The sequence below is a fragment of the Thalassophryne amazonica genome, unplaced genomic scaffold, assembly GCF_902500255.1.
Source record: "Thalassophryne amazonica unplaced genomic scaffold, fThaAma1.1, whole genome shotgun sequence".
NCBI lineage: Eukaryota > Metazoa > Chordata > Actinopteri > Batrachoidiformes > Batrachoididae > Thalassophryne > Thalassophryne amazonica.
The window spans coordinates 44,746-71,887 of NW_022986298.1; the positions used below are offsets into that span (position 1 = coordinate 44,746).

Below are 27,142 nucleotides of genomic sequence, written 5' to 3' on the forward strand. Positions count from 1 at the left end.
GAAATCTGTGCGTGTGTTTTGATCTGTCTGTGTGAAATCTGTGCATGTGTATTTTGATCTGTACGTGTGAAATCTGTGCATGTGTAAACAAATCCACAAATGCGTATAGAAATCTGTGCTGTGTTGTTTGATCTGTCTGTGTGAAATCTGTGCGTGTGTGTTTTGATCTGTCTGTGTGAAATCTGTGCATGTGTAAACAGATCCACAAATGCATATAGAAATCTGTGCGTGTGTATTTTGATCTGTGCGTGTGTATTTTGATCTGTCCGTGTGAAATCTGTGCGTATTTTGATCTGTCTGTGTGAAATCTGTGCGTGTGTTTTGATCTGTCCCTGTGAAATCTGTGCATGTGTAAACAGATCCACAAATGCGTATAGAGATCTGTGCGTGTGTTTTGATCTGTCTGTGTGAAATCTGTGCGTGTGTTTTGATCGGTCTGTGTGAAATCTGTGCGTGTGTGTAAACAGATCCACAAATGCGTATAGAAATCTGTGCATGTGTGTTTTGATCTGTCTGTGTGAAATCTGTGCGTGTGTGATCTGTCCGTGTGAAATCTGTGCGTGTGTAAACAGATCCACAAATGCGTATAGAAATCTGTGCGTGTGTGTTTTGATCTGTCCGTGTGAAATCTGTGCGTGTATTTTGATCTGTCTGTGTGAAATCTGTGCATGTATTTTGATCTGTCTGTGTGAAATCTGTGTGTGTGTGTTTTGATCTGTCCGTGTGAAATCTGTGCATGTGTAAACACATCCACAAATGCGTATAGAAAGCTGTGCATGTGTGTTTTGATCTGTCTGTGTCAAATCTGTGCGTGTATTTTGATATGTCTGTGTGAAATCTGTGCGTGTGTGTTTTGATCTGTCCGTGTGAAATCTGTGCATGTGTAAACAGATCCACAAATGCGTATAGAAATCTGTGCGTGTGTTTTGATCTGTCTTCGTGAAATCTGTGCGTGTGTGTTTTGATCTGTCCGTGTGAAATCTGTGCATGTGTAAACAGATCCACAAATGCGTATAGAAATCTGTGCGTGTGTGTTTTGATCTGTCTGTGTGAAATCTGTGCGTGTGTTTTGATCTGTCCGTGTGAAATCTGTGCATGTGTAAACAGATCCACAAATGCGTACAGAAATCTGTGCGTGTGTAAACAGATCCACAAATGCGTACAGAAATCCGTGCATGTGTAAACAGATCCACAAATGCGTATAGAAATCTGTGCGTGTGTGTTTTGATCTGTCTTCGTGAAATCTGTGCGTGTGTGTTTTGATCTGTCCGTGTGTAAACAGATCCACAAATGCGTATAGAAATCTGTGCGTGTTTTGATCTGTCTTCGTGAAATCTGTGCGTGTGTGTTTTGATCTGTCCGTGTGTAAACAGATCCACAAATGCGTATAGAAATCTGTGCGTGTGTGTTTTGATCTGTCTGTGTGAAATCTGTGCGTGTTTTGATCTGTCCGTGTGAAATCTGTGCATGTGCAAACAGATCCACAAATGCGTACAGAAATCTGTGCGTGTGTGTTTTGATCTGTCCGTGTGAAATCTGTGCATGTGTAAACAAATCCACAAATGCGTATAGAAATCTGTGCGTGTGTTTTGATCTGTCTGTGTGAAATCTGTGCGTGTGTGTTTTGATCTGTCCGTGTGAAATCTGTGCATGTGTAAACAGATCCACAAATGCGCATAGAAATCTGTGCGTGTGTTTTGATCTGTCTTCGTGAAATCTGTGCGTGTGTGTTTTGATCTGTCCGTGTGAAATCTGTGCATGTGTAAACAGATCCACAAATGCGTATAGAAATCTGTGCGTGTGTAAACAGATCCACAAATGCGTACAGAAATCTGTGCGTGTGTAAACAGATCCACAAATGCGTACAGAAATCCGTGCGTGTGTAAACAGATCCACAAATGCGTATAGAAATCTGTGCGTGTGTGTTTTGATCTGTCTTCGTGAAATCTGTGTGTGTGTGTTTTGATCTGTCCGTGTGTAAACAGATCCACAAATGCGTATAGAAATCTGTGCGTGTTTTGATCTGTCTTCGTGAAATCTGTGCGTGTGTGTTTTGATCTGTCCGTGTGTAAACAGATCCACAAATGCGTATAGAAATCTGTGCGTGTGTGTTTTGATCTGTCTGTGTGAAATCTGTGCGTGTTTTGATCTGTCCGTGTGAAATCTGTGCATGTGTAAACAGATCCACAAATGCGCACAGAAATCTGTGCGTGTTTTGATCTGTCTTCGTGAAATCTGTGCGTGTGTGTTTTGATCTGTCCGTGTGTAAACAGATCCACAAATGCGTATAGAAATCTGTGCGTGTGTGTTTTGATCTGTCTGTGTGAAATCTGTGCGTGTTTTGATCTGTCCGTGTGAAATCTGTGCATGTGTAAACAGATCCACAAATGCGCACAGAAATCTGTGCGTGTGTGTTTTGATCTGTCCGTGTGAAATCTGTGCATGTGTAAACAAATCCACAAATGCGTATAGAAATCTGTGCGTGTGTTTTGATCTGTCTGTGTGAAATCTGTGCGTGTGTGTTTTGATCTGTCCGTGTGAAATCTGTGCATGTGTAAACAAAACCACAAATGCGTATAGAAATCTGTGCGTGTGTGTTTTGATCTGTCTGTGTGAAATCTGTGCGTGTGTGTTTTGATCTGGTTGTGTGCAATCTGTGCATGTGTAAACAAATCCACAAATGCGTATAGAAATCTGTGCGTGTGTGTTTTGATCTGGTTGTGTGCAATCTGTGCATGTGTAAACAAATCCACAAATGCGTATAGAAATCTGTGCGTGTGTGTTTTGATCTGTCCGTGTGAAATCTGTGCGTGTGTGTTTTGATCTGTCCGTGTGAAATCTGTGCGTGTGTTTTGATCTGTCCGTGTGAAATCTGTGCATGTGTAAACAGATCCACAAATGCGTATAGAAATCTGTGCATGTGTATTTTGATCTGTACGTGTGTATTTTGATCTGTCCGTGTGAAATCTGTGCGTATTTTGATCTGTCTGTGTGAAATCTGTGCATGTATGTTTTGATCTGTCCGTGTGAAATCTGTGCATGTGTAAACAGATCCACAAATGCATATAGAAATCTGTGCGTGTGTGTTTTGATCTGTCTGTGTGAAATCTGTGCGTGTGTGTTTTGATCTGTCTGTGTGAAATCTGTGCGTGTGTGTTTTGATCTGTCCATGTGAAATCTGTGCGTGTGTGTAAACAGATCCACAAATGCGTATAGAAATCTGTGCGTGTGTGTTTTGATCTGTCTGTGTGAAATCTGTGCGTGTGTAAACAGATCCACAAATGCGTATAGAAATCTGTGCATGTGTGTTTTGATCTGTCTGTGTGAAATCTGTGCGTGTGTAAACAGATCCACAAATGCGTATAGAAATCTGTGTGTGTGTTTTGATCTGTCCGTGTGAAATCTGTCCATGTATTTTGATCTGTCTGTGTGAAATCTGTGCGTGTGTTTTGATCTGTCCGTGTGAAATCTGTGCATGTATTTTGATCTGTCTGTGTGAAATCTGTGCGTGTGTTTTGATCTGTCCGTGTGAAATCTGTGCATGTGTAAACACATCCACAAATGCGTATAGAAAGCTGTGCATGTGTGTTTTGATCTGTCTGTGTGAAATCTGTGCGTGTATTTTGATCTGTCTGTGTGAAATCTGTGCATGTGTAAACAGATCCACAAATGCGTATAGAAATCTGTGCGTGTGTTTTGATCTGTCTTCGTGAAATCTGTGCGTGTGTGTTTTGATCTGTCCGTGTGAAATCTGTGCGTGTGTAAACAGATCCACAAATGCGTATAGAAATCTGTGCGTGTGTGTTTTTGATCTGTCTGTGTGAAATCTGTGGCGTGTGTTTTTGATCTGTCCCGTGTGAAATCTGTGCATGTGTAAGATCCACAAATGCGTACAGAAATCTGTGCGTGTGTAAACAGATCCACAAATGCGTACAGAAATCTGTGCATGTGTAAACAGATCCACAAATGTGTATAGAAATCTGTGCGTGTTTTGATCTGTCTTCGTGAAATCTGTGCGTGTGTGTTTTGATCTGTCCGTGTGTAAACAGATCCACAAATGCGTATAGAAATCTGTGCGTGTTTTGATCTGTCTTCGTGAAATCTGTGCGTGTGTGTTTTGATCTGTCCGTGTGTAAACAGATCCACAATGCGTATAGAAATCTGTGCGTGTTTTGATCTGTCTTCGTGAAATCTGTGCGTGTGTGTTTTGATCTGTCCGTGTGTAAACAGATCCACAAATGCGTATAGAAATCTGTGCGTGTGTGTTTTGATCTGTCTGTGTGAAATCTGTGCGTGTTTTGATCTGTCCGTGTGAAATCTGTGCATGTGTAAACAGATCCACAAATGCGTACAGAAATCTGTGCTTGTGTATCCGTGTGTCTGTGAAAATCGGGTCACTTTGCTACAGTTCTACTGCGTCAGATCTGTAAATACGTGCAGCGATTTGTGTGTCTGTGTGGAGACTCGTCTGTGCCTCCGTGGTTATACAGCTTCATACCACCAGAGGGCGCAAGCACCAATGACATCACTCACCACTGCCGTTTTAAGCCCGGCTGGACCCTTGAAGAATTGATTTGGTTTGAGGGCGTCTTTTTTTCTGTGTTGGAACATGGATGGATCTTCTATCGACCCATGGGTAAGTAACATTTACTTTTAAGCTAAGCTTCTCACAACCCAACTATTTATATACCGTATTCAGCGAACACACTGGGTCGTGCAGGCTTCAGTTATACGAAATGGGGGGAGGAGCTCGCGGCACTTGACACTTTTGGCGTCTGTGTTAGCGGGCAGAGCGAAGACCGTCGTGCGGAGTGGACATCTTCTTTTCGCCAAAACATCAGATCTTGGCTTGCACCTCATATGTACCTTCTGGCAAATTGTAGCTGAACTTTCTAAGAAAATCCTCTAAACCAGAGGTCTCAAACCGGTTCCAGAAAGGACAGAGAGGGTGCAGGTTTTCTGTGCAACCACCCACTGCAACAGCAGGTGGAATCAGTTATGCACAATTTCTTCAATCACAGCCAGAGAAGCCTGTAACTTCTGCATTTGTCTGTATTACACGGTACAGTAAATTTAAAACTGAAATAATGGATCCTGCTTTTTTTGTTCAGTTATAGTTAATTGGAGACAATTATTTTGTAGTAACACCTTCTTTCCCAGGACTGAAAATTGACCTTACTGAGTGAGGTGTGCTGAAAAAATGTTTAAAAGGAGGACGTAATGTAAAGTAAAATGTATTCCTAAACTAATGCCAAATTACGCCTGTTTTACAGGGTGTGCTTCACAACATCATCCTTGAGAGGCTACATTCTCATTTCCAACATATTCTAGACCACAGGCCATTGGACTTGGACCACATGGAATTTGTGTTTGCTAGTGTGCATCATGGACACACTATCTGAATTGATTAGGCTGATCAGGGTTGAAAGGGAACATGTCCAAGATTTGGAATCAAATTTTCAAACTGAAATGGTTCAAAGTCACACAGGATGTCCCAAATTCTATGTCAGCCCTGATTACCTTCAGCATCTTCTTGAAATCCCCTTGTCTGTCACAACCATTGCAAGCTTGCTGAGAGTGTCCAGACATACAATCCACAGAAGACTGTCTGAAAACAGTATATCAGTTACTTCACTGTACAGTCAAATGATAGATGAAGAGTTGGCTGCCATGGTTGCAGACATAAAACAGACAATGCCACACTCTGGGTATCGACTGGTCAAGGGAGCTCTGAAATCCAGGGGGTGCCTAGTTCAGTGGGAATGTGTGAGGGCCTCCATGCACCGAGTTGACACTGTAGGTGTGTTGACAAGACTGACCTCCATGGGCTGTATTGTGAGACACACATATTCAGTCCCTTGCCCAAGATCCCTTGTGCATATTGATACCAACCACAAGTTGATTAGGTATGAAATTTTTAAAGTGTACCCTGAGTAACAATGGATGTTAATTTTTAATCTATATGAAGACAGAACAGCAATAAAGTGTTGCTCATAACATTTATAATTTTACATATGTATTTAGTTTTTTCTAATCCAGTTAATACATTCCTATTGCTCCATTTTGACCTCTGTTGAATAATTTTTTTTTCTTTCACCCAACAGGTATAGTATTGTGATTTTCAGCAGAATAGATGGGTATTCCAGGAAGGTGGGTTTGTGAATGAAAATGTAGCTAAAACATACTCTTTTTTTCTTTGAATTAATAGATATTATCAGTCTGTCACAATCCATGTTTTTTGCATGCTTTCCCAAAACTGACCCCTAATGTCTATATACTGAAGTATACTCTGTACAATGTCTAACAAAAACGTATGAGAAACTGTGTACTCATCATTTTACTTAATCACTGCATTGCATAGGTTGGGCTGTGCTTGTTTTGCATTACTGTACAATTATGAATAAACTTACTTTATTGTGCATAACAAAGTAAAATGGCAGAAAAAAATCACTACTCAGGAAAAAGATGATTTTGGTAATAGCCAGTGTCTACAGCAGTTACATGTCACAATGCACCACACCAGATGTGTAGTGCAAATACGCATCTGTCAGCAATGAGAATAAATAGTGGTTACAGGAAGCACTGTAGCCCAGAAAACATAGACTTGGGGGGGGCAGAAAAACATTTGTAGACATGTATTTAACATGTTTTTTTTTTTTTCTCAATCTTCCAGATAATGTACCTTGGGGCTTCAAACAACAATCTGTCTTCTACAACCTTGGCATTCTTCCAAGAATCTGTGGAAAAATATGGCTTTCCTTTGAGGTACTATGGATGTAAATGTTGCTAACTCAATCGGGGCATAGCAACACGAGCTGTGCAGCACTATCTGCTATGTTTCCTAAGCCCACCTTTCTTAAGCACTTTGCATTGATTGTTTCATAAAGTGATTCTTTTTTTTTTTTTTTTTTGCACTAAATTGCATGTTTCATGTACATGTTTAGGTAGGATCATTCAAAGATTTACTGATGTCTCTTACCAGTTATTTGCGGATGACATCCAGCTTTACTGCTCCTTTAAGCCATCTGAGATTAAGAGGCTTGATTCCTCCATTGTTTGGCGGAAATTAAACAATGGATAACGAATAACTTTCTTCAGCTTAACGCAGACAAAACAGAGACATTGGTTATTGCTCCTGATGCCCATATTCCAGGTATTCAGCAGTACTTGGGAGACCTGGGCCAGTCTGCTAAATCATGTCTTCGAAACCTGGGTGTCATTTTTGACAAAGACATGTCGTTGGTACAGCATTGTAAACAGCTGACGAGGAATTGCTTCTTTCAATTAAGAATCATCTCTAAGCTCAGGAAAATGGTGTCTCGAAATGATTTAGAGCTTATTATTCATGCTTTTGTGTCAACACGTTTAGACTATTGTAACAGTTTGTTTTCATGTCTAAACAAGAAGGAGTTGCGTCGACTGCAGTTGGTACAGAACTCTGCAGCAAGAATTCTGACACAAGCTAACAGAAGGACTCATATTTCCCCAATTTTAAAGGAGCTTCATTGGCTGCCAGTGTCCTTCAGGATCAATTTTAAAATTTTGGTTTTAACTTTTAGAGCTCTACATGGCCAGGCGCCTCCCTATATCTGTGACCTCATCCAGCCTTATGCCCCTGCCAGGGCTTTGAGGTCTGTGGACCAAAATCTGTTGATGGTTCCTCGCACCCATTTTTCAACCAGAGGAGAGCGATCCTTCCAGGCTGTTGCTCCCAGGCTTTGGAATGGTCTCCCGCTCTCTCTGCGCTCACTGGACTCTATGTTTTATGTTTTTATGTCTCGGCCATTGTCTGATGTTTTGTGTGGTGTACTCTGCTTTTATGTTGTGAAGCACCTTGTGGCTCTTTTCTTTGAAAGGTGCTATATAAATAAAATTTACTTACTTACTTACTTATGTTCCAGAGTAAGAGCTGATCAAGGAGTGGAGAATATTGGTGTTGCATGTCTAATGTTCTCTGTTCGTGGCACTGGAACGGGGAGTTTCATTGTGGGGAAAAAGTGTTCACAATCAAAGGTAGACTTTATTAAAACACTGGATGAAGGGTCAACCATACAATTTACAATCATAGGCAAACTGACAGGGTTTTGCATTCACCTACACTACACTAACAACCATCTCCCATTGTATAATAAACCACTCAGTTGCCATGTATTTTACGATGGCATAAACCTGAGCATCAGAACATTTTTTCCACCTATAACGGCAAAACAATGGCATCTACTGGTGTTACTTTTGTAGTGACCTGTTTTGTTCAACATCTGCATAAAAGCCTTAATACAGACTAAACAATGATTCAACAGCTCTTGTCATCTACCTCAGCCTAACTGAAAAGCATTAACTACATTCAGCAACTTCAGATAGCCCCCCCCCCCCCCCAAAAAAAAAAATGAACAGCTATATTTCTCAGGTGAATTCTAACAGGGAGTAGTTGGCCTGTAGTCTGGCATATTTTGTGTTAAATCTTGTGCTATTCAAACTTTTATCTAATATTAATATGTATGTGAGCTTTTTATGCCACATCCATAATGTTTGAGAGAAATTAACCTTTGCCAAATTATTTCTGCCAATTTTACAGGATTGAGAGACTTTGGAGAGATGTATACATGGCAGTGACAAATGTCTTCTACAGTGTTCTTCACACCTTAGAAGATGAAGGACATCTTGATCTGTCCACTGAACTACATTTGTTCTATTGCCACTGTGTCTTCATTCCACGGCTCCAGGCCTCCCTTGATGTGTTCCGTGATGGGTGGGACAACCCTTCATTGAAATCCGAGCAGAACATGTCACCCAACCAACTGTGGGAAATAGGACAACTGCAGTGTCCAGTACTGGAGCCTGATGTCCCAAATGTATGTAAAATCGGTGGCCACAACTTCAGGTCAACACATAAAACTTTTGGTCAAATGTGTTGAACCAAAAAGTAGCCATCAGTTCTCCAAAAGTTACATGTACTACAAACATGAAAATACTATTGAGTTGAGAGATTGTTATAGTTTCCCAAATGTAAATTGTGTTAAAATGGAAACCTTCCTTTCTTGAGCCAGTTGCAAAACATACCATTCATATCAAATTGTGGGCTGTCATGTTATTACTACTATTCACATGCAAATTTTAAGTTAAATAGAAAATTCAGTAAAGAATAACAAGCAGAGCATTGTGTATCTTTATGTCACCAACATTTCATTGTTTCAATAGGAGCTGCACATACCAGAGATCGAGTGGGACTCTAGTGGCTTTCAAGCAGACCAGAGACCTGGTATCCATGTGCCAGTCCTTATGAGCCCACTGGATGAACCAGAAATGGACTACCTCAAAAGATCAATAGATCCTTGTGCCCCCTCTGACTGTCATGGAATTGACATTTACATCAACACAGTTGAATGTGTGCAGGGTATCATTAACACCAGATGATGTTTCTCTGTTCCTTAAGAGGTTAGATTTGGCTATTGATGACCGGTGGCCTTTACACCCAACTGATTACGTACATCCTGTGACGGACTGGCGTCCTGTTCAGGGTGTACCCCACCTCATGCTCTATGACTGCTGGGATAGGTTCCATCCCCCTGTGACCCTTAATTGAATAAGCGGTGTAAAGATGATTATGTGCCTCATGTGAAATGCTAAGAGACTTATCGGCCTTGTCGTGATAAACTGAGTCCAATGAAGCCAAGAAGAAAATATTGCAGCTTAAATGTACAGATAAGTGTTTTCACCACTTCATTTTACTGCCAACAAGGGTATGGAGCTGGAAAAATATAGGGTAGTCACAGCTACTACCACACAAATGATTTAATTAAGGGAAAAGTAAGTACCCCACAAATTCCTAATCTATGGAAGCGTATTGCATTCACTGGATAAAAAAAAAAAAAAAATCAGATTGCTGATCTTGTAATTATGAGATCAGGCCATTTTTATTATTTGTGTGTAAAATCACTTCTGTACAATGTGCTTCCATACTTCCAGTCCCTCAGTAAAGACAAGCTTGAAAATTCCTGAGTCATAATAGAAAATCAGCCAGTTTGTAACCGCTGACACTGCACTGTGATCGCACACCACGTGCACACAAAATGTGGATTTTCCCCTAAACTGTTCCTGGATGAATGACACTTGTCCAGCGAGGCGGGGTACGGAGCACCCAGACTGGCATGCGCCCAGCTGGGAGTGAGCCCTGCTTTGTCACTCAGTGGTCCGTGGGGCTGTGTGAGAAAATGGGGGAAGTCTGGAGGGGAGCGACACGCATCTACATCAGTGCCTGACTCCATGGTATAACTCACAAACTTGCAGCTTAAAGCAGATAACCCGTAAGTTGGAGAGGAAATGGCGTCTCACTAATTTAGAAGATCTTCACTTAGCCTGGAAAAAGAAGAAAATAAGAACAACTGTTGTGTGTGGGCCGCCGGAAGAGGAGGTACTGCTGGCCCACCACCAGTGGGCGCCCTGCCTGAAGTGCGGGCTTCAGGCACGAGAGGGCGCTGCCGCCATGGACACAGCCCGGGGTGACAGCTGTCACTCATTACCTCTTGACAGCTGTCACCCATCTACTCAACATCATCTCACTCCATAAAGACCAGACGTCATCTCCACCTCGTTGCCGAGATATCGTACTTCATTGGAGGTAATATCCTCAGCCGTTTGTGTTTTTTGCAATATAATCTGTATATTGTGAGTGTTTGCAGGAGTACCGGTTCCTTTTTCTGTGGAGGCTGAGTGAGTGCAGGACGGCACTCTTTTCCCCTGAGGAATCACTGCGGTACTCTGCACCATATTGAGTGAGAGGTGGAGGTGGCATTCCCACCATTGTTGTTACGGGGTGTACACACACCCACACTTGACTGTCTTTGTTCTTCGCCAGCAGTACCAGATCCGACAGTCGGGGACGGTGATCACCTGGGAATTCGGGACTTGGCGGCTCCAGTATTCACCAGGTTCTGGGGCGGCGGAAATCGTGTGGTTCCGGCTCTTCTCAGGACAGACGTCTTCTATCCTCGAGCCTGCCCACACGTCACCTTTGTGGATTGACTGTAATGATATTCTGAGATTGTCTGTATGTTCGTTGTGCACCTTCACAACATTAAATTGTTACCTTTTGGCTCATCTATTGACTGTTCATTTGCGCCCCCTGTTGTGGGTCCGTGTCACTACACTTTCCCAACAACAACCCCAGGTTTCTTTTCAGCACTGTAGCCAGGCTGACAAAGAGTCAGAGCTCTATTGAGCCGAGTATTCCTTTAACTTTAACTAGTAATGACTTCATGACTTTCTTTGCTAATAAAATTTTAACTACTAGAGAAAAAATTACTCATAACCATCCCAAAGACGTATCGTTATCTTTGGCTGCTTTCAGTGATGCCGGTATTTGGTTAGACTCTTTCTCTCCGATTGTTCTGTCTGAGTTATTTTCATTAGTTACTTCATCCAAACCATCAACATGTTTATTAGACCCCATTCCTACCAGGCTGCTCAAGGAAGCCCTACCATTATTTAATGCTTCGATCTTAAATATGATCAATCTATCTTTGTTAGTTGGCTATGTACCACAGGCTTTTAAGGTGGCAGTAATTAAACCATTACTTAAAAAGCCATCACTTGACCCAGCTATCTTAGCTAATTATAGGCCAATCTCCAACCTTCCTTTTCTCTCAAAAATTCTTGAAAGGGTAGTTGTAAAACAGCTAACTGATCATCTGCAGAGGAATGGTCTATTTGAAGAGTTTCAGTCAGGTTTTAGAATTCATCATAGTACAGAAACAGCATTAGTGAAGGTTACAAATGATCTTCTTATGGCCTCAGACAGTGGACTCATCTCTGTGCTTGTTCTGTTAGACCTCAGTACTGCTTTTGATACTGTTGACCATAAAATTTTATTACAGAGATTAGAGCATGCCATAGGTATTAAAGGCACTGCGATGCGGTGGTTTGAATCATATTTGTCTAATAGATTACAATTTGTTCATGTAAATGGGGAATCTTCTTCACAGACTAAAGTTAATTATGGAGTTCCACAAGGTTCTGTGCTAGGACCAATTTTATTCACTTTATACATGCTTCCCTTAGGCAGTATTATTAGACGGTATTGCTTAAATTTTCATTGTTACGCAGATGATACCCAGCTTTATCTATCCATGAAGCCAGAGGACACACACCAATTAGCTAAACTGCAGGAATGTCTTACAGACACAAAGACATGGATGACCTCTAATTTCCTGCTTTTAAATTCAGATAAAACTGAAGTTATTGTACTTGGCCCCACAAATCTTAGAAACATGGTGTCTAACCAGATCCTTACTCTGGATGGCATTACCCTGACCTCTAGTAATACTGTGAGAAATCTTGGAGTCATTTTTGATCAGGATATGTCATTCAATGCGCATATTAAACAAATATGTAGGACTGCTTTTTTGCATTTACGCAATATCTCTAAAATTAGAAAGTTCTTGTCTCAGAGTGATGCTGGAAAACTAATTCATGCATTTATTTCCTCTAGGCTGGACTACTGTAATTCATTATTATCAGGTTGTCCTAAAAGTTCCCTGAAAAGCCTTCAGTTAATTCAAAATGCTGCAGCTAGAGTACTATGCAACTGCTGGTCAAAACCTAGACAGTTTATACCCTTATTTTAATCTTCTCAACTAGACAGATATATTGGTGAATGTTGATGTAATTTAACTATTTTCAAATTACCCCTGTACTAATGTTTGCCCCCTTGCAAAAGAGAAATAGGGGTCTGAAAATTTGAACCCTATCATTTTCTGACAGTCGAGGCCCTATTGAAACCAAACAACAAGATCAGTTTTAGCATGAAAATCCTATGGGAATACACACCATACCACACGAGGTGGGGTCAATCTTCTGTTATCTTTAAACAAGACCAAATCCTGTGTGCCATGAAGTAATGGCAGCAACCAAGTCAGACTCAAAATCTTTGTAGGTTGTGTAATAGTGAGGCAACTTAATAGTTTCAAAGCATGTCAGGGCCCTTGGGAGAAAGCCACTTGTCACCTTCACAATCAGCTCCTTGGGTGGAACCTTCCAACCCACCCAGAATTGCAGCAGATTCTTCAGTTGTTCTGAGGAAGCTGTTGAAAAGACAGTACAGACCTGTGAAACGCATCCGAAAAAACAGCACCCAGTTCAACACTATTTTCCACCTCCACAAATTTTTACCTTGGACAAAAATTTTCAAGGTCAAAGTCTTGTTATAAGTGGCTTTTCATAAGCTAAAGTATAAATCAAGAGGGCTTTTTTCAATGTTAAAAAGAATCAAATATCTGCTAAGTCCACAATATGGATCAGATGCAGATCAGCCAGTTTGTACTTCATTGTCACAAATAAGAGTAACTGAGGGACTTTTGAGATATAATGCAAAATGTAAATCAATTCAAATGTCCACAAAATCCACAAGCCGTATCAGATCCGGATCAAACTTTTTCAGTCGATAAAGGATACCATCCTACATAAAGCTCTCAAGTATGAAAGAAATGTGTTTTTTTTTGTTGTTGTTTTTTTTGACAGTTATGACTTTTTGAAAATTTGTTCAATGTTAAAGATGGATTATTCCTGACTTTGCCCTTGAAAATTGAATCACTTCTTGTCTATCAGGATATGAATCCAGTAGTAATTTCATTGTGATGTATGAAAAATTGTGGGCTCCAGGCTGTTCAGACAAACAGTTGGCAGAGGTAATACTCCTCAAGTTTTATAAATTGAATATATTTAACAGAAATAAAGGATGTTTATTTGAGTTTAAGTTAAAAAACAGACCATGTTCAATAAAACTCCTGAAGTAGCCTGTGACCTGTGTGATGGCCTCCACAGACGCCTCATCTTCATCATCAGAGTCAAAATCTGATTTCAGCTCAGGCCATGTGATATGTGCAAGAATCATCTGTAAAGACAGGGACTGGTCTCCAAAGAAATTCATACGTAGAAGTAAAAAAACGGAGGTATTTTTAGAGGCAATAAATGATTAATACTCAAACTTATTTCATGCACCTGGGGTGTGATCTCTGCATCTGTTGTGGGCTGGGGTGTTTGGCTGGCTTGGTTTTTGTTTTCTGTTTCTCCCACCAGGTGGTATGCATTCAGGACTGAGTGGCTGAGTATTAGGACCTCACCCTGAACACCTGAGGCTTGTTTTCACGTGCAGGTCATCAGGACTCACAGCTGTGGTGTATTCTGTCTTGATCAGAGATTGCTGCATTTAAACCTTGAATGCACAGTGTGTGATTGCCAGAGACTTGACCTTGTGAGCAGACGTGTGAGATCAGCGTCAGGAGAACAATCTCACCATCACGGACGCAGAGACCGCTCCAGGTTTGACGCCACAGTCTGTGAAGGAGGATTGGGTGAGGTCTCACGCTCTTCAGCACACTTCCTGAGGTAATTTGGTTTTGGTGACTTTTATGAAGTAATGACAGTGGATTTGGTGTCCCTCACACCTTGTGTTAGTGAGCTGTCACGTTATGCTAATTGTCTAATCAGCTTCTGCTGCAGTGGAGATTTGTCCGTGCCTGCAGGGTGAGAAGCTGATATATAGATTTAAGCCAGGAAGTGTTTGCTGATTGCGTGCACCTTTGAGTTGTGTCTCTCTGTGTGGAGTTGGACTCACCTCATGTGTTCTTTCTTCACAGACTTGGTTTGTCGCGGCCACCTGGGGGGTGTCGGCGGGGTCCCTGGGTCCGAACTGCTGTGGCTCTGGACCGTTTGCGCTGTTGAGAGAGCGCCGTGTTTCCACCTCACCAGACCGCGGACTTTTTAGTTGTTTAGCACTTCACTCACTGTTATGTTTATTAAATTCTGTTACCTTTTGAACCGTGCTCTGCTTATTTTATGCTGGGTCCTTTCAAACGCTGGGTCGGTGCTCCGACCGCGTCCGAAACATAACAGTATCTTTTTCACAAGGGAAAAGCAGTTTCACTACATCTGCTCCATAGCAGAGAAGAGGCCAAATGCCAGTCTCCTTCAGTCCCTTCCGTAACTGCTTCACTTGTTTTGCTGGTCGATCCAGAACCTGTGTAATGGAGCATTAGAAGTCTGGATAAAGAAAAACAGTTAATTTAATAACCAAATTGGTTACAACTAATCAAGTCCTTAACGGCAGAAGGACTGAAATTTTACTGCATGTATGAGTAGTAATTTATCCAGGCTCTGGTGAGATTATTTGGCTCCATTCTTATCTCAACCCACAAGGACAATAAACTGACAGACTTACACATGGACTGAAGCATGCTCCAGTGTTATCACTCTTCCTGCCCCTCCCTCCCTGCAGCAGGCCTCGTCCTCTCAAGCTTGTTGTGAAAGTGTAGGTACACGGACCCACAACAGGGGGCGCAATGAACGGACAATGGAGAAAAGTAAAGAACAAGTTTTACTGTTGTGAAAAGAGCACAACTAATACAACAATCAATAATTTGGAGGTGTAAGCCGAAATCTGCTGGTGTCGTGTGGGCAGGCTCGAAGGTAGGAGACGTCCGTCCTAGTCGAACCGGAACCACCCAGATCTCCTCTGCCACCGAAACCCAGAAGTACTGGAACCGCCAAGTCCCGAATTCCCAGGTGGCCACTGCCTTCGCTCGTCGGATCCGGTACTGCTGGCGGGAAAGAGCACAAACACACAGGTAGGGATGCGACCGCACCCAGTAGATGGAGAGGGGCGAAGCCGCCTCCACCTCTTGTTACACAGAAGCAGGAAAGGTGAGTACTTATCTGAGCAAGTTGCTTTCTGTAATCAGCTGTCCTGAAAAGGTTTAGCAAGGTTTATCTTTAGTATACGTTTGCAGAGAAGGATTACCTTAAACTCAAGGCGATATCTCGGCACTGAGGTGGAGACGCCGTCCTACTGATATACCTCCGTGCTGAGTGGAACAGCTGTGTCCAGTGATGGGTGACAGCTGTCACCCAGGCTGCTCCCATAAGGTGGCAGCGCCCTCTGGTGCCTGGAGCCCGCACTCCAGGCAGGGCGCCCTCTGGTGGTGGTGGGCCAGCAGTACCTCCTCTTCAGCGGCCCACACAACAAAGCTGGCCTGTATGTGGAATGTGTGTGCGGACGTCTCGTTGTTGTAATGATAATAAAAGCTATCTATTTATCGATCGATCGATCAACCTCAGCAACCTCTGCATGTCATGGGACCGAAGGTTGACAACACTGTCACGCTGTTCACCTTGGAGTTCAGACTTTTCTTTCAGCTTCAGATAGAAAGGAATGAAGAAAGAAAAGATAGGTTGGAAGAAAAATGTAATTAATGGCAGACAAATAAGCGCTTTGGCATAATGACAATAAACTGGGTACTTTGAAAAAGCTGTTAAAATTATCACTTTAGAAATACCTCTTGCCACCACATCACATCTCCTTGAATATGCAGAAGAGTCTGGTAGATAGTCAGATGGAATGAATGCAAGCTAAATCCTTGACGATATCTTATGTGCTGTGTATCAGGTCCAAGGCTAGCTGCTAATTTGTTGTTTGTTCTTCAGATATTTTCTTGTGTCTCTAACAAGAAAACATAACTTGTTAACAGATAGTAGTTTTTTAACATTGTTATTTCTTTGAAAATACCACTTATAACAACCGAGTTATCACAATATAATGATTATGTACTTACTGCATGCCATCCAGACTCCACTGCATCGTCTGCTCGTCCCACCATACGGTCGATCCAGCAGGACTTAAAACGGCAGCGGTGAGTGATGTCATTGGTGCTTGCGCCCTCTGGTGGTATGAAGCTGTATAACCACGGAGGCACAGACGAGTCTCCACACAGACACACAAATCGCTGCATGTATTTACAGATCTGACGCGGCAAAACTGTAGCAAAAGTCACGTGTAAGAACACATCCAATCGAGTGGCCCGATTTTCACAGACACACGAATACACACAGATTTCTGTACGCATTTGTGGATCTGTTTACACACGCACAGATCAAAATACGCATTTGCAAATACTTTTGCTACAATAATGGCCCCATACGAATATTCCTGCGTCATCATGACACCACAGGAAGCAACTGGGTGCAGCTCTGGTGTGAAAGAGGCTTTAGACCAACTGGCACAGCAACATTTCCCATCTCTCCTTCATATTGAACTTCCCACTCATCCTCCCATCATTTATGTTTTTTCTCTTTCTTTTTGTGCTGCTCCTCTCCTGCTTTCAGATACGTATGATATCGTTATAATCGTCGGAGCTTTGGGTGTTGGGTTTGTACCTGTCAGTGTGGTCAGGGAGCTCTGCAAAGCCGCCACCCCGGGTAAGAAACACGTCCAGACCACGTCAGCGTACTTTCCTGATACTTTCTCAGATATCTCTCCTACTTTTGTTACTCCTCAGCAGTGGTGTCAAAAGTACACACATTTGTTACTTAAGTAGAAGTATAGATACTGCAGTTTAAAAACACTCTGGTAAAAGTTGAAGTATCAACTTGACTTCTTTACTCAAGTAAAAGTGAAAAAGTATGTGCTCCAAAACCTACTTAAAGTATAAAAGTATAAAGTAACCTTTAAAAAAAAAAAAAAAAAAAAAGGTAGATGCCACTATATGAATTGAAAACTTAATTTAAACCTGATTTGTTCTACATGTGGCTCAAGACCCAAAACCCAAAATTACCCCCCAACACCACCTGCACGAAAATGTTTCAATTCTAGAAGCTCTGAAATGCAATCTGGGACTATTCCAGACAATAAACTGGAGTGAGTGCAGCATCCATTTAGTGAAGGAAAAAAAACCCCCACAACTTTCCTTATTCAGATTCATTCCAGTAGTATTCTGTTCTTACTAGGATGCAGCAGTTTTCTAGTTTGGCAGATAGTTCTGGAGGAAATCACTGAAGAAATTAACAAACTGAAAATATGGTTTGACTGAAACAAATTGTCATTAAATAAGACAGGGATGAAGTGGAGGAGTAAGAGTCACTAGGTGTTCACAGGAAACACTTATTTATGTATGTATTTATTTATGTATGTTCATTGTTAGTTGCTTTTATATTTTCTGTTGTGTTTCTATTCAGGTTCTTTTTGCCTCTTTCTCTAAAATTGTATATAATAATCATTCGATTATTGATATATAAACAAAAATAAATTTAAGAAATATTACAATTTGAAAACAAATGCACCCGAACGTGACGAGAGCTGCTTAATGCTAACTTTTAACATTGAAAATGCCATAGACATGCTAACGCGTTAGCGTCGCTCCCGTTTTTAAGTTATAAAATACATCTATCAACTGTTTCAGAAGACCATAACAGGTCGGTTTAACATAGAAAAGGTAAATAATACTCACAGAAGTATGCTCTTTAGGGTTTTAGCGGGGGAAAATTAAGCGAAAGAAAGAAAGAATAAACGAAGCAATAGGTCGAAGCATTGCTTCAATCTGCGAACCACTGCTTCGATTGGTTCACGGTTCAAAGCAAAGCCGCGCTGCAGAAAAGTTGATTACAGGCGCACATGACGTGAAATATATATATATATAAACATTAAACTGAAGCCAAAAGTAACGAGGCTGTTTGTTTTAAAAAAATGTAAAATGTATTTATGTATTATGTATTTATGTATTTAAAAATGTAAGGACAAGAAAGTACAGATACTTATGTGAGAAAGTGAGTAGAAGTCAGAAGTAGGCAGAAAAATAAGTAATGGAGTAAAGTATAGATACCTAAAAAGTGTACTTAAGTACAGTAACGAAGTATTTGTACTTCATTACTTGACACCTCTGCTCCTCAGGTTCTCTCAGTTCTTATTCTGACCGATTTGAAAGTCCACTGCTCATATCTCAACCCCATACATCACTGATGGTCTTGCCACGGTCTTATAAACCCGACCTTCAATGATTCAAAGCTTTTATTGTCATATGCACAGTAAACAAACATGTTTCTCTGTGCAATGAAATTCTTACTTTCCTTCCCACACTGGATGCCCAAATATACATATAAATAACTAAGTATAAAATATCTAAATATAAGTGGGGGGAAAATGAAATAACATCAAATAAACATGCTGGTAAGAACAATAGAATATAACAAGCAATGTCATAAAAATGTAATAATGTAATAAAAAGAAATATACACTGTAAGAAGGGAAATATAAAATATACTTGTGTAATGGCCTACATGATGTGTACACGATATGTACACGATATGTACACGATGTGTACACAATATGTACACGATATGTACACGATATGTACACAATATGTACACGATGTGTACACAATATGTACACGATATGTACACAATATGTACACGATATGTACACGATATGTACACGATGTGTACACAATATGTACATGATATGTACACGATATGTACACAATATGTACACGATGTGTACACGATATGTACACGATATGTACACGATATGTACACGATATGTACACGATATGTACACAGTATGTACATGATGTATACACAATATGTACACGATGTGTACACAATATCTACATGATGTATACACGATATGTACATGATGTGTACACGATATGTACACGATATGTACACGATATGTACATGATGTATACACGATATGTACATGATGTATACACGATATGTACATGATATGTACACGATATGTACACGATGTGTACACGATATGTACATGATGTATACACGATATGTACATGATATGTACACGATATGTACATGATGTGTACACGATATGTACACGATATGTACACGATATGTACACGATGTGTACACAATATGTACATGATGTATACACGATATGTACATGATATGTACACGATATGTACATGATGTGTACACGATATGTACACGATATGTACACGATATGTACACGATGTGTACACAATATGTACATGATGTATACACGATATGTACATGATATGTACACGATATGTACACGATGTGTACACAATATGTACACGATGTGTACACAATCAATCAATCAATCAATTTTTTTATATAGCGCCAAATCACAACAAACAGTTGCCCCAAGGCGCTTTATATTGTAAGGCAAGGCCATACAATAATTATGTAAAACCCCAACGGTCAAAACGACCCCCTGTGAGCAAGCACTTGGCTACAGTGGGAAGGAAAAACTCCCTTTTAACAGGAAGAAACCTCCAGCAGAACCAGGCTCAGGGAGGGGCAGTCTTCTGCTGGGACTGGTTGGGGCTGAGGGAGAGAACCAGTAAAAAGACATGCTGTGGAGGGGAGCAGAGATCAATCACTAATGATTAAATGCAGAGTGGTGCATACAGAGCAAAAAGAGAAAGAAACAGTGCATCATGGGAACCCCCCAGCAGTCTACGTCTATAGCAGCATAACTAAGGGATGGTTCAATGTGTACATGTACACGATGTGTACATGATGTGTACATGTACACGATGTGTACACGATATGTACATGTACACAATGTGTACACGATATGTATATGTGTACATGATGTGTACATGATGTGTACACGATATCTACATGTACACGATGTGTACATGTAGATATCGTGTACACATGTACACGATATGTACATGTGTACACGATATGTACATGTAGACGATATGTACATGTGTACACGATGTGTACACGATATGTACATGTGTACACGATATCTATATGTACATGTGTACACGATATGTACATGTAGACGATATGTACATGTGTACACGATGTGTACACGATATCAATCAATCAACTTTTTTCTTATATAGCGCCAAATCACAACAAACAGTTGCCCTAAGGCGCTCCATATTGCAAGGCAAGGCCATACAATAACCATGAAAAACCCCAACGGTCAAAACGACCCCCTATGAGCAAGCACTTGGCTACAGTGGGAAGGAAAAACTCCCTTTTAACAGGAAGAAACCTCCAGCAGAACCAGGCTCAGGGAGGGGCAGTCTTCTGCTGAGACTGGTTGGGGCTGAGGGAAAGAACCAGGAAAAAGACATGCCGAGAAGGGGGGCAGAGATCGATCACTAATGATTAAATGCAGAGTGATGCATACAGAGCAAAAAGAGAAAGAAACAGTGCATCATGGGAACCCCCCACAGTCTACGTCTAAAGCAACATAACCAAGGGATGGTCCAGGGTCACCCGATCCAGCCCTAACTATAAGCCTTAGTGAAAAGGAAAGTTTTAAGCCTAATCTTAAAAGTAGAGAGGGTATCTGTCTCCCTGATCTGAATTGGGAGCTGGTTCCACAGGAGAGGAGCCTGAAAGCTGAAGGCTCTGCCTCCCATTCTACTCTTACAAACCCTAGGAACTACAAGTAAGCCTGCAGTCCGAGAGCGAAGCGCTCTAATGGGGTAATATGGTACTACGAGGTCCCTAAGATAAGATGGGACCTGATTATTCAAAACCTTATAAGTAAGAAGAAGAATTTTAAATTCTATTCTAGAATTAACAGGAAGCCAATGAAGAGAGGCCAACACGGGTGAGATATGCTTTCTCCTGCTAGTCCCCGTCAGTACTCTAGCTGCAGCATTCTGAACCAACTGAAGGCTTTTTAGGGAACTTTTAGGACAACCTGATAATAATGAATTACAATAGTCCAGCCTAGAGGAAATAAATGCATGAATTAGTTTTTCAGCATCACTCTGAGACAAGACCTTTCTGATTTTAGAAATATTGCATAAATGCAAAAAGGCAGTCCTACATATTTGTTTAATATGCGCTTTGAATGACATATCCTGATCAAAAATAACTCCAAGATTTCTCACAGTATTACTAGAGATCAGGGAAATGCCATCCAGAGTAACGATCTGGTTAGACACCATGCTTCTAAGATTTGTGGGGCCAAGTACAATAACTTCAGTTTTATCTGAGTTTAAAAGCAGGAAATTAGAGGTCATCCATGTCTTTATGTCTGTAAGACAATCCTGCAGTTTAGCTAATTGGTGTGTATCCTCTGGCTTCATGGATAGATAAAGCTGGGTATCATCTGCGTAACAATGAAAATTTAAGCAATACCGTCTAATAATACTGCCCAAGGGAAGCATGTATAAAGTGAATAAAATTGGTCCTAGCACAGAACCTTGTGGAACTCCATAATTAACTTTAGTCTGTGAAGAAGATTCCCCATTTACATGAACAAACTGTAATCTATTAGACAAATATGATTCAAACCACCGCAGCGCAATGCCTTTAATACCTATGACATGCTCTAATCTCTGTAATAAAATTTTATGGTCAACAGTATCAAAAGCAGCACTGAGGTCCAACAGAACAAGCACAGAGATAAGTCCACTGTCCGAAGCCATAAGAAGATCATTTGTAACCTTCACTAATGCTGTTTCTGTACTATGATGAATTCTAAAACCTGACTGAAACTCTTCAAATAGACCATTCCTCTGCAGGTGATCAGTTAGCTGTTTTACAACTACCCTCTCAAGAATCTTTGAGAGAAAAGGAAGGTTGGAGATTGGCCTATAATTAGCTAAGATAGCTGGGTCAAGTGATGGCTTTTTAAGTAATGGTTTAATTACTGCCACCTTAAAGGCCTGTGGTACATAACCAACTAACAAAGATAGATTGATCATATTTAAGATTGAAGCATTAAATAATGGTAGGACTTCCTTGAGCAGCCTGGCAGGAATGGGGTCTAATAAGCATGTTGATGGTTTGGATGAAGTAACTAATGAAAATAACTCAGGCAGAACAATCGGAGAGAAAGAGTCTAACCAAATACCGGCATCACTGAAAGCAGCCAAGATAACGATACATCTTTGGGATGGTTATGAGTAATTTTTTCTCTAATAGTCAAAATTTTGTTAGCAAAGAAAGTCATGAAGTCATCACTAGTTAAAGTTAATGGAATACTCAGCTCAATAGAGCTCTGACTCTTTGTCAGCCTGGCTACAGTGCTGAAAAGAAACCTGGGGTTGTTCTTATTTTCTTCAATTAGTGATGAGTAGAAAGATGTCCTAGCTTCACGGAGGGCTTTCTTATAGAGCAACAAACTCTTTTTCCAGGCTAAGTGAAGATCTTCTAAATTAGTGAGACGCCATTTCCTCTCCAACTTACAGGTTATCTGCTTTAAGCTACGAGTTTGTGAGTTATACCACGGAGTCAGACACTTCTGATTTAAAGCTCTCTTTTTCAGAGGAGCTACAGCATCCAAAGTTGTCTTCAATGAGGATGTAAAACTATTGACGAGATACTCTAGCTCCCTTACAGAGTTTAGGTAGCTACTCTGCTCTGTGTTGGTATATGACATTAGAGAACATAAAGAAGGAATCATATCCTTAAACCTAGTTACAGCGCTTTCTGAAAGACTTCTAGTGTAATGAAACTTATTCCCCACTGCAGGGTAGTCCATCAGGGTAAATGTAAATGTTATTAAAAAATGATCAGACAGAAGGGAGTTTTCAGGGAATACTGTTAAGTCTTCTATTTCCATACCATAAGTCAGAACAAGATCTAAAATATGATTAAAGTGGTGGGTGGACTCATTTACTTTTTGAGCAAAGCCGATAGAGTCTAATAATAGATTAAATGCAGTGTTGAGGCTGTCATTCTCAGCATCTGTGTGGATGTTAAAATCGCCCACTATAATTATCTTATCTGAGCTAAGCACTAAGTCAGACAAAAGGTCTGAAAATTCACAGAGAAACTCACAGTAACGACCAGGTGGACGATAGATAATAACAAATAAAACTGGTTTTTGGGACTTCCAATTTGGATGGACAAGACTAAGAGACAAGCTTTCAAATGAATTAAAGCTCTGTCTAGGTTTTGATTAATTAATAAGCTGGAATGGAAGATTGCTGCTAATCCTCCTCCTCGGCCCGTGCTACGAGCATTCTGACAGTTAGTGTGACTCGGGGGTGTTGACTCATTTAAACTAACATATTCATCCTGCTGTAACCAAGTTTCTGTTAGGCAGAATAAATCAATACGTTGATCAATTATTATATCATTTACCAACAGGGACTTAGAAGAAAGAGACCTAATGTTTAATAGACCACATTTAACTGTTTTAGTCTGTGGTGCAATTGAAGGTGCTATATTATTTTTTCTTTTTGAATTTTTATGCTTAAATAGATTTTTGCTAGTTATTGGTGGTCTGGGAGCAGGCACCGTCTCTACGGGGATGGGGTAATGAGGGGATGGCAGGGGGAGAGAAGCTGCAGAGAGGTGTATAAGACCACAGCTCTGCCTCCTGGTCCCAACGCTAGACAGTCACAGTTTGGAGGATCCCAAAAAATTGGCCAGATTTCTAGAAATGAGAGCTGCTCCCTCTAAAGTGGGATGGATGCTGTCTCTCCTAACAAGACCAGGTTTTCCCCAGAAGCTTTGCCAATTATCAATGAAGCCCACCTCATTTCTTGGACACCACTCAGACAGCCAGCAATTCAAGGAGAACATGCGGCTAAACATGTCACTCCCGGTCTGATTGGGGAGGGGCCCAGAGAAAACAACAGAGCCCGACATTGTTTTTGCAAAGTTACACACCGATTTAATGTTAATTTTAGTGACCTCCGATTGGCGTAACCGAGTGTCATTACTGCCGACGTGAATTACAATCTTACCAAATTTACGCTTAGCCTTAGCCAGCAATTTTCAAATGTCCTTCGATGTTGCCTGCTCTGGCCCCCGGAAGACAATTGACAATGGTTGCTGGTGTCGCTAACTTCACATTTCTCAAAACAGAGTCGCCAATAACCAGAGTTTGATCCTCGGCGGGTGTGTCGTCGAGTGGGGAAAAACGGTTAGAGATGTGAACGGGTTGACGGTGTACACGGGGCTTCTGTTTAGGGCTACGCTTCCTCCTCACAGTCACCCAGTCAGCCTGCTTTCCCGACTGCACGGGATCTGCCAGGGGGGAACTAACGGCGGCTAAGCTACCTTGGTCCGCACCGACTACAGGGGCCTGGCTAGCTGTAGAATTTTCCACGGTGCGGAGCCGAGCCTCCACTTCGCCCAGCCTGGCCTCCAAAGCTACGAATAAGCTGCACTTATTACAAGTACCGTTACTGCTAAAGGAGGCCGAGGAATAACTAAACATTTCACACCCAGAGCAGAAAAGTGCGGGAGAGACAGGAGAAGCTGCCATGCTAAATCGGCTAAGAGCTAGTAGCTACGCTAAGCTAGCGGATTCCCAAAACACACAAAGTAAATAATGTGCAAATAATCCAAAGGTGATTCAGCAGAAGGAGTGCCCCAATCAAGGCACCAAACAGGCCATGAAGCAGCACAGGCAACGCACGACAACGGTGCTAAAATAAAATAAAAATAAAAAAAAATAAAAACGAAAGCGTTAGTAAGCTAGTTAGCCTGCCAACGCTAATAAAAGTTAGCTGATAAGGTGGTCAGGACTGACTTGATGATGCAGCTGTAGAAGTTGCTGAGGATCTTGGGTTGCTCCTCAGGAAATACAGCCGCTGCTGAGCCTTCTTCACCACCTGTGTGGTGGTGAATGTCCAGGTGAGGTCATCGCTGATGTGTACCCCCAGGTACTTGAAGTTCCTCACCCTCTCCACCTCAAGACCGCAGATGAACAGCGGCTGGCGAGGCCTCTTCTCCTTCCTCATGTCCATTATCATCTCCTTGGTCTTGTCTATGTTGAGGGTGAGGTTGTTGTCTCCACACCACCTCACCAGACTGTCCACCTCCCTCCTGTAGGCCACCTCGTCTCCGCCAGTGATGCGTCCTATCACGGCGGTGTCATCGGCAAACTTGATGATGGTGTTGTTGGGGTGGGAAGCGACACAGTGGTGGGTGAACAGGGTGTAGAGGATGGGGCTGAGGACACAGCCCTGTGGGGTCCCCATGTTGGTAGTGATGGTGGCTGACGTCCTTCTCCCGATCCTGACAGACTGTGGCCTGCCAGTCAGGAAGTTGAGAAGCCAGTCACAGAGGGAGGGGTGAAGTCCGAGGGCTAACAGTTTGTGGGTGAGTTTGTGGGGGACGACCGTGCTGAAGGCGGAGCTGTAGTCGATAAAAAGCATCCTAATGTAGGAGTCTTTATTTTCCAGATGGGAGAGGGAGATCAATCAACTCAACTTTTTTCTTGTATAGCGCCAAATCACAACAAACAGTTGCCCCAAGGCGCTCCACATTGCAAGGCAAGGCCATACAATAATTATGAAACACAGTCTACGTCTAAAGCAACATAACCAAGGGATGGTCCAGGGTCACCCGATCCAGCCCTAACTATAAGCCTTAGCGAAAAGGAAAGTTTTAAGCCTAATCTTAAAAGTAGAGAGGGTATCTGTCTCCCTGATCTGAATTGGGAGCTGGTTCCACAGGAGAGGAGCCTGAAAGCTGAAGGCTCTGCCTCCCATTCTACTCTTACAAACCCTAGGAACTACAAGTAAGCCCGCAGTCTGAGAGCGAAGCGCTCTAATGGGGTAATATGGTACTATGAGGTCCCTAAGATAAGATGGGACCTGATTATTCAAAACCTTATAAGTAAGAAGAAGAATTTTAAATTCTATTCTAGCATTAACAGGAAGCCAATGAAGGGAGGCCAACACGGGTGAGATATGCTCTCTCCTGCTAGTCCCCGTCAGTACTCTAGCCGCAGCATTCTGAACCAACTGAAGGCTTTTTAGGGAACTTTTAGGACAACCTGATAATAATGAATTACAATAGTCCAGCCTAGAGGAAACAAATGCATGAATTAGTTTTTCAGCATCACTCTGAGACAAGACCTTTCTGATTTTAGAGATATTGCGTAAATGCAAAAAGGCAGTCCTACATATTTGTTTAATATGCGCTTTGAATGACATATCCTGATCAAAAATAACTCCAAGATTTCTCACAGTATTACTAGAGATCAGGGAAATGCCATCCAGAGTAACGATCTGGTTAGACACCATGCTTCTAAGATTTGTGGGGCCAAGTACAATAACTTCAGTTTTATCTGAGTTTAAAAGCAGGAAATTAGAGGTCATCCATGTCTTTATGTCTGTAAGACAATCCTGCAGTTTAGCTAATTGGTGCGTATCCTCTGGCTTCATGGATAGATAAAGCTGGGTATCATCTGCGTAACAATGAAAATTTAAGCAATACCGTCTAATAATACTGCCCAAGGGAAGCATGTATAAAGTGAATAAAATTGGTCCTAGCACAGAACCTTGTGGAACTCCATAATTAACTTTAGTCTGTGAAGAAGATTCCCCATTTACATGAACAAACTGTAATCTATTAGACAAATATGATTCAAACCACCGCAGCGCAATGCCTTTAATAC

The 27,142-nt window shown here is 41.5% G+C and overlaps 1 protein-coding gene and 2 long non-coding RNA genes across 3 annotated transcripts in view; 2 read left to right on the forward strand and 1 right to left on the reverse strand.

Moving 5' to 3' along the window:
• LOC117506004 (methyltransferase-like protein 27) overlaps positions 1-27,142 on the forward strand; it is a 65,208-nt gene that overhangs the window by 21,411 nt on the left and 16,655 nt on the right. Inside the window, exon 3 of the mRNA XM_034165547.1 lies at positions 17,155-17,247. Within this exon, the coding sequence (XP_034021438.1) occupies positions 17,155-17,247 (93 nt within the window). The remainder of the gene's footprint in view (positions 1-17,154; positions 17,248-27,142) is intronic.
• Positions 4,818-16,061, reverse strand: LOC117506002. Its single transcript, XR_004559327.1, has 3 exons — positions 16,051-16,061; positions 11,087-11,093; positions 4,818-4,888 (listed from the first exon to the last, which is right to left on the reverse strand). It is a non-coding gene; the product is annotated as an uncharacterized LOC117506002 (long non-coding RNA).
• On the forward strand, positions 8,784-9,347 carry LOC117506003. The gene is made up of 2 exons (XR_004559328.1): positions 8,784-8,852; positions 9,199-9,347. It is a non-coding gene; the product is annotated as an uncharacterized LOC117506003 (long non-coding RNA).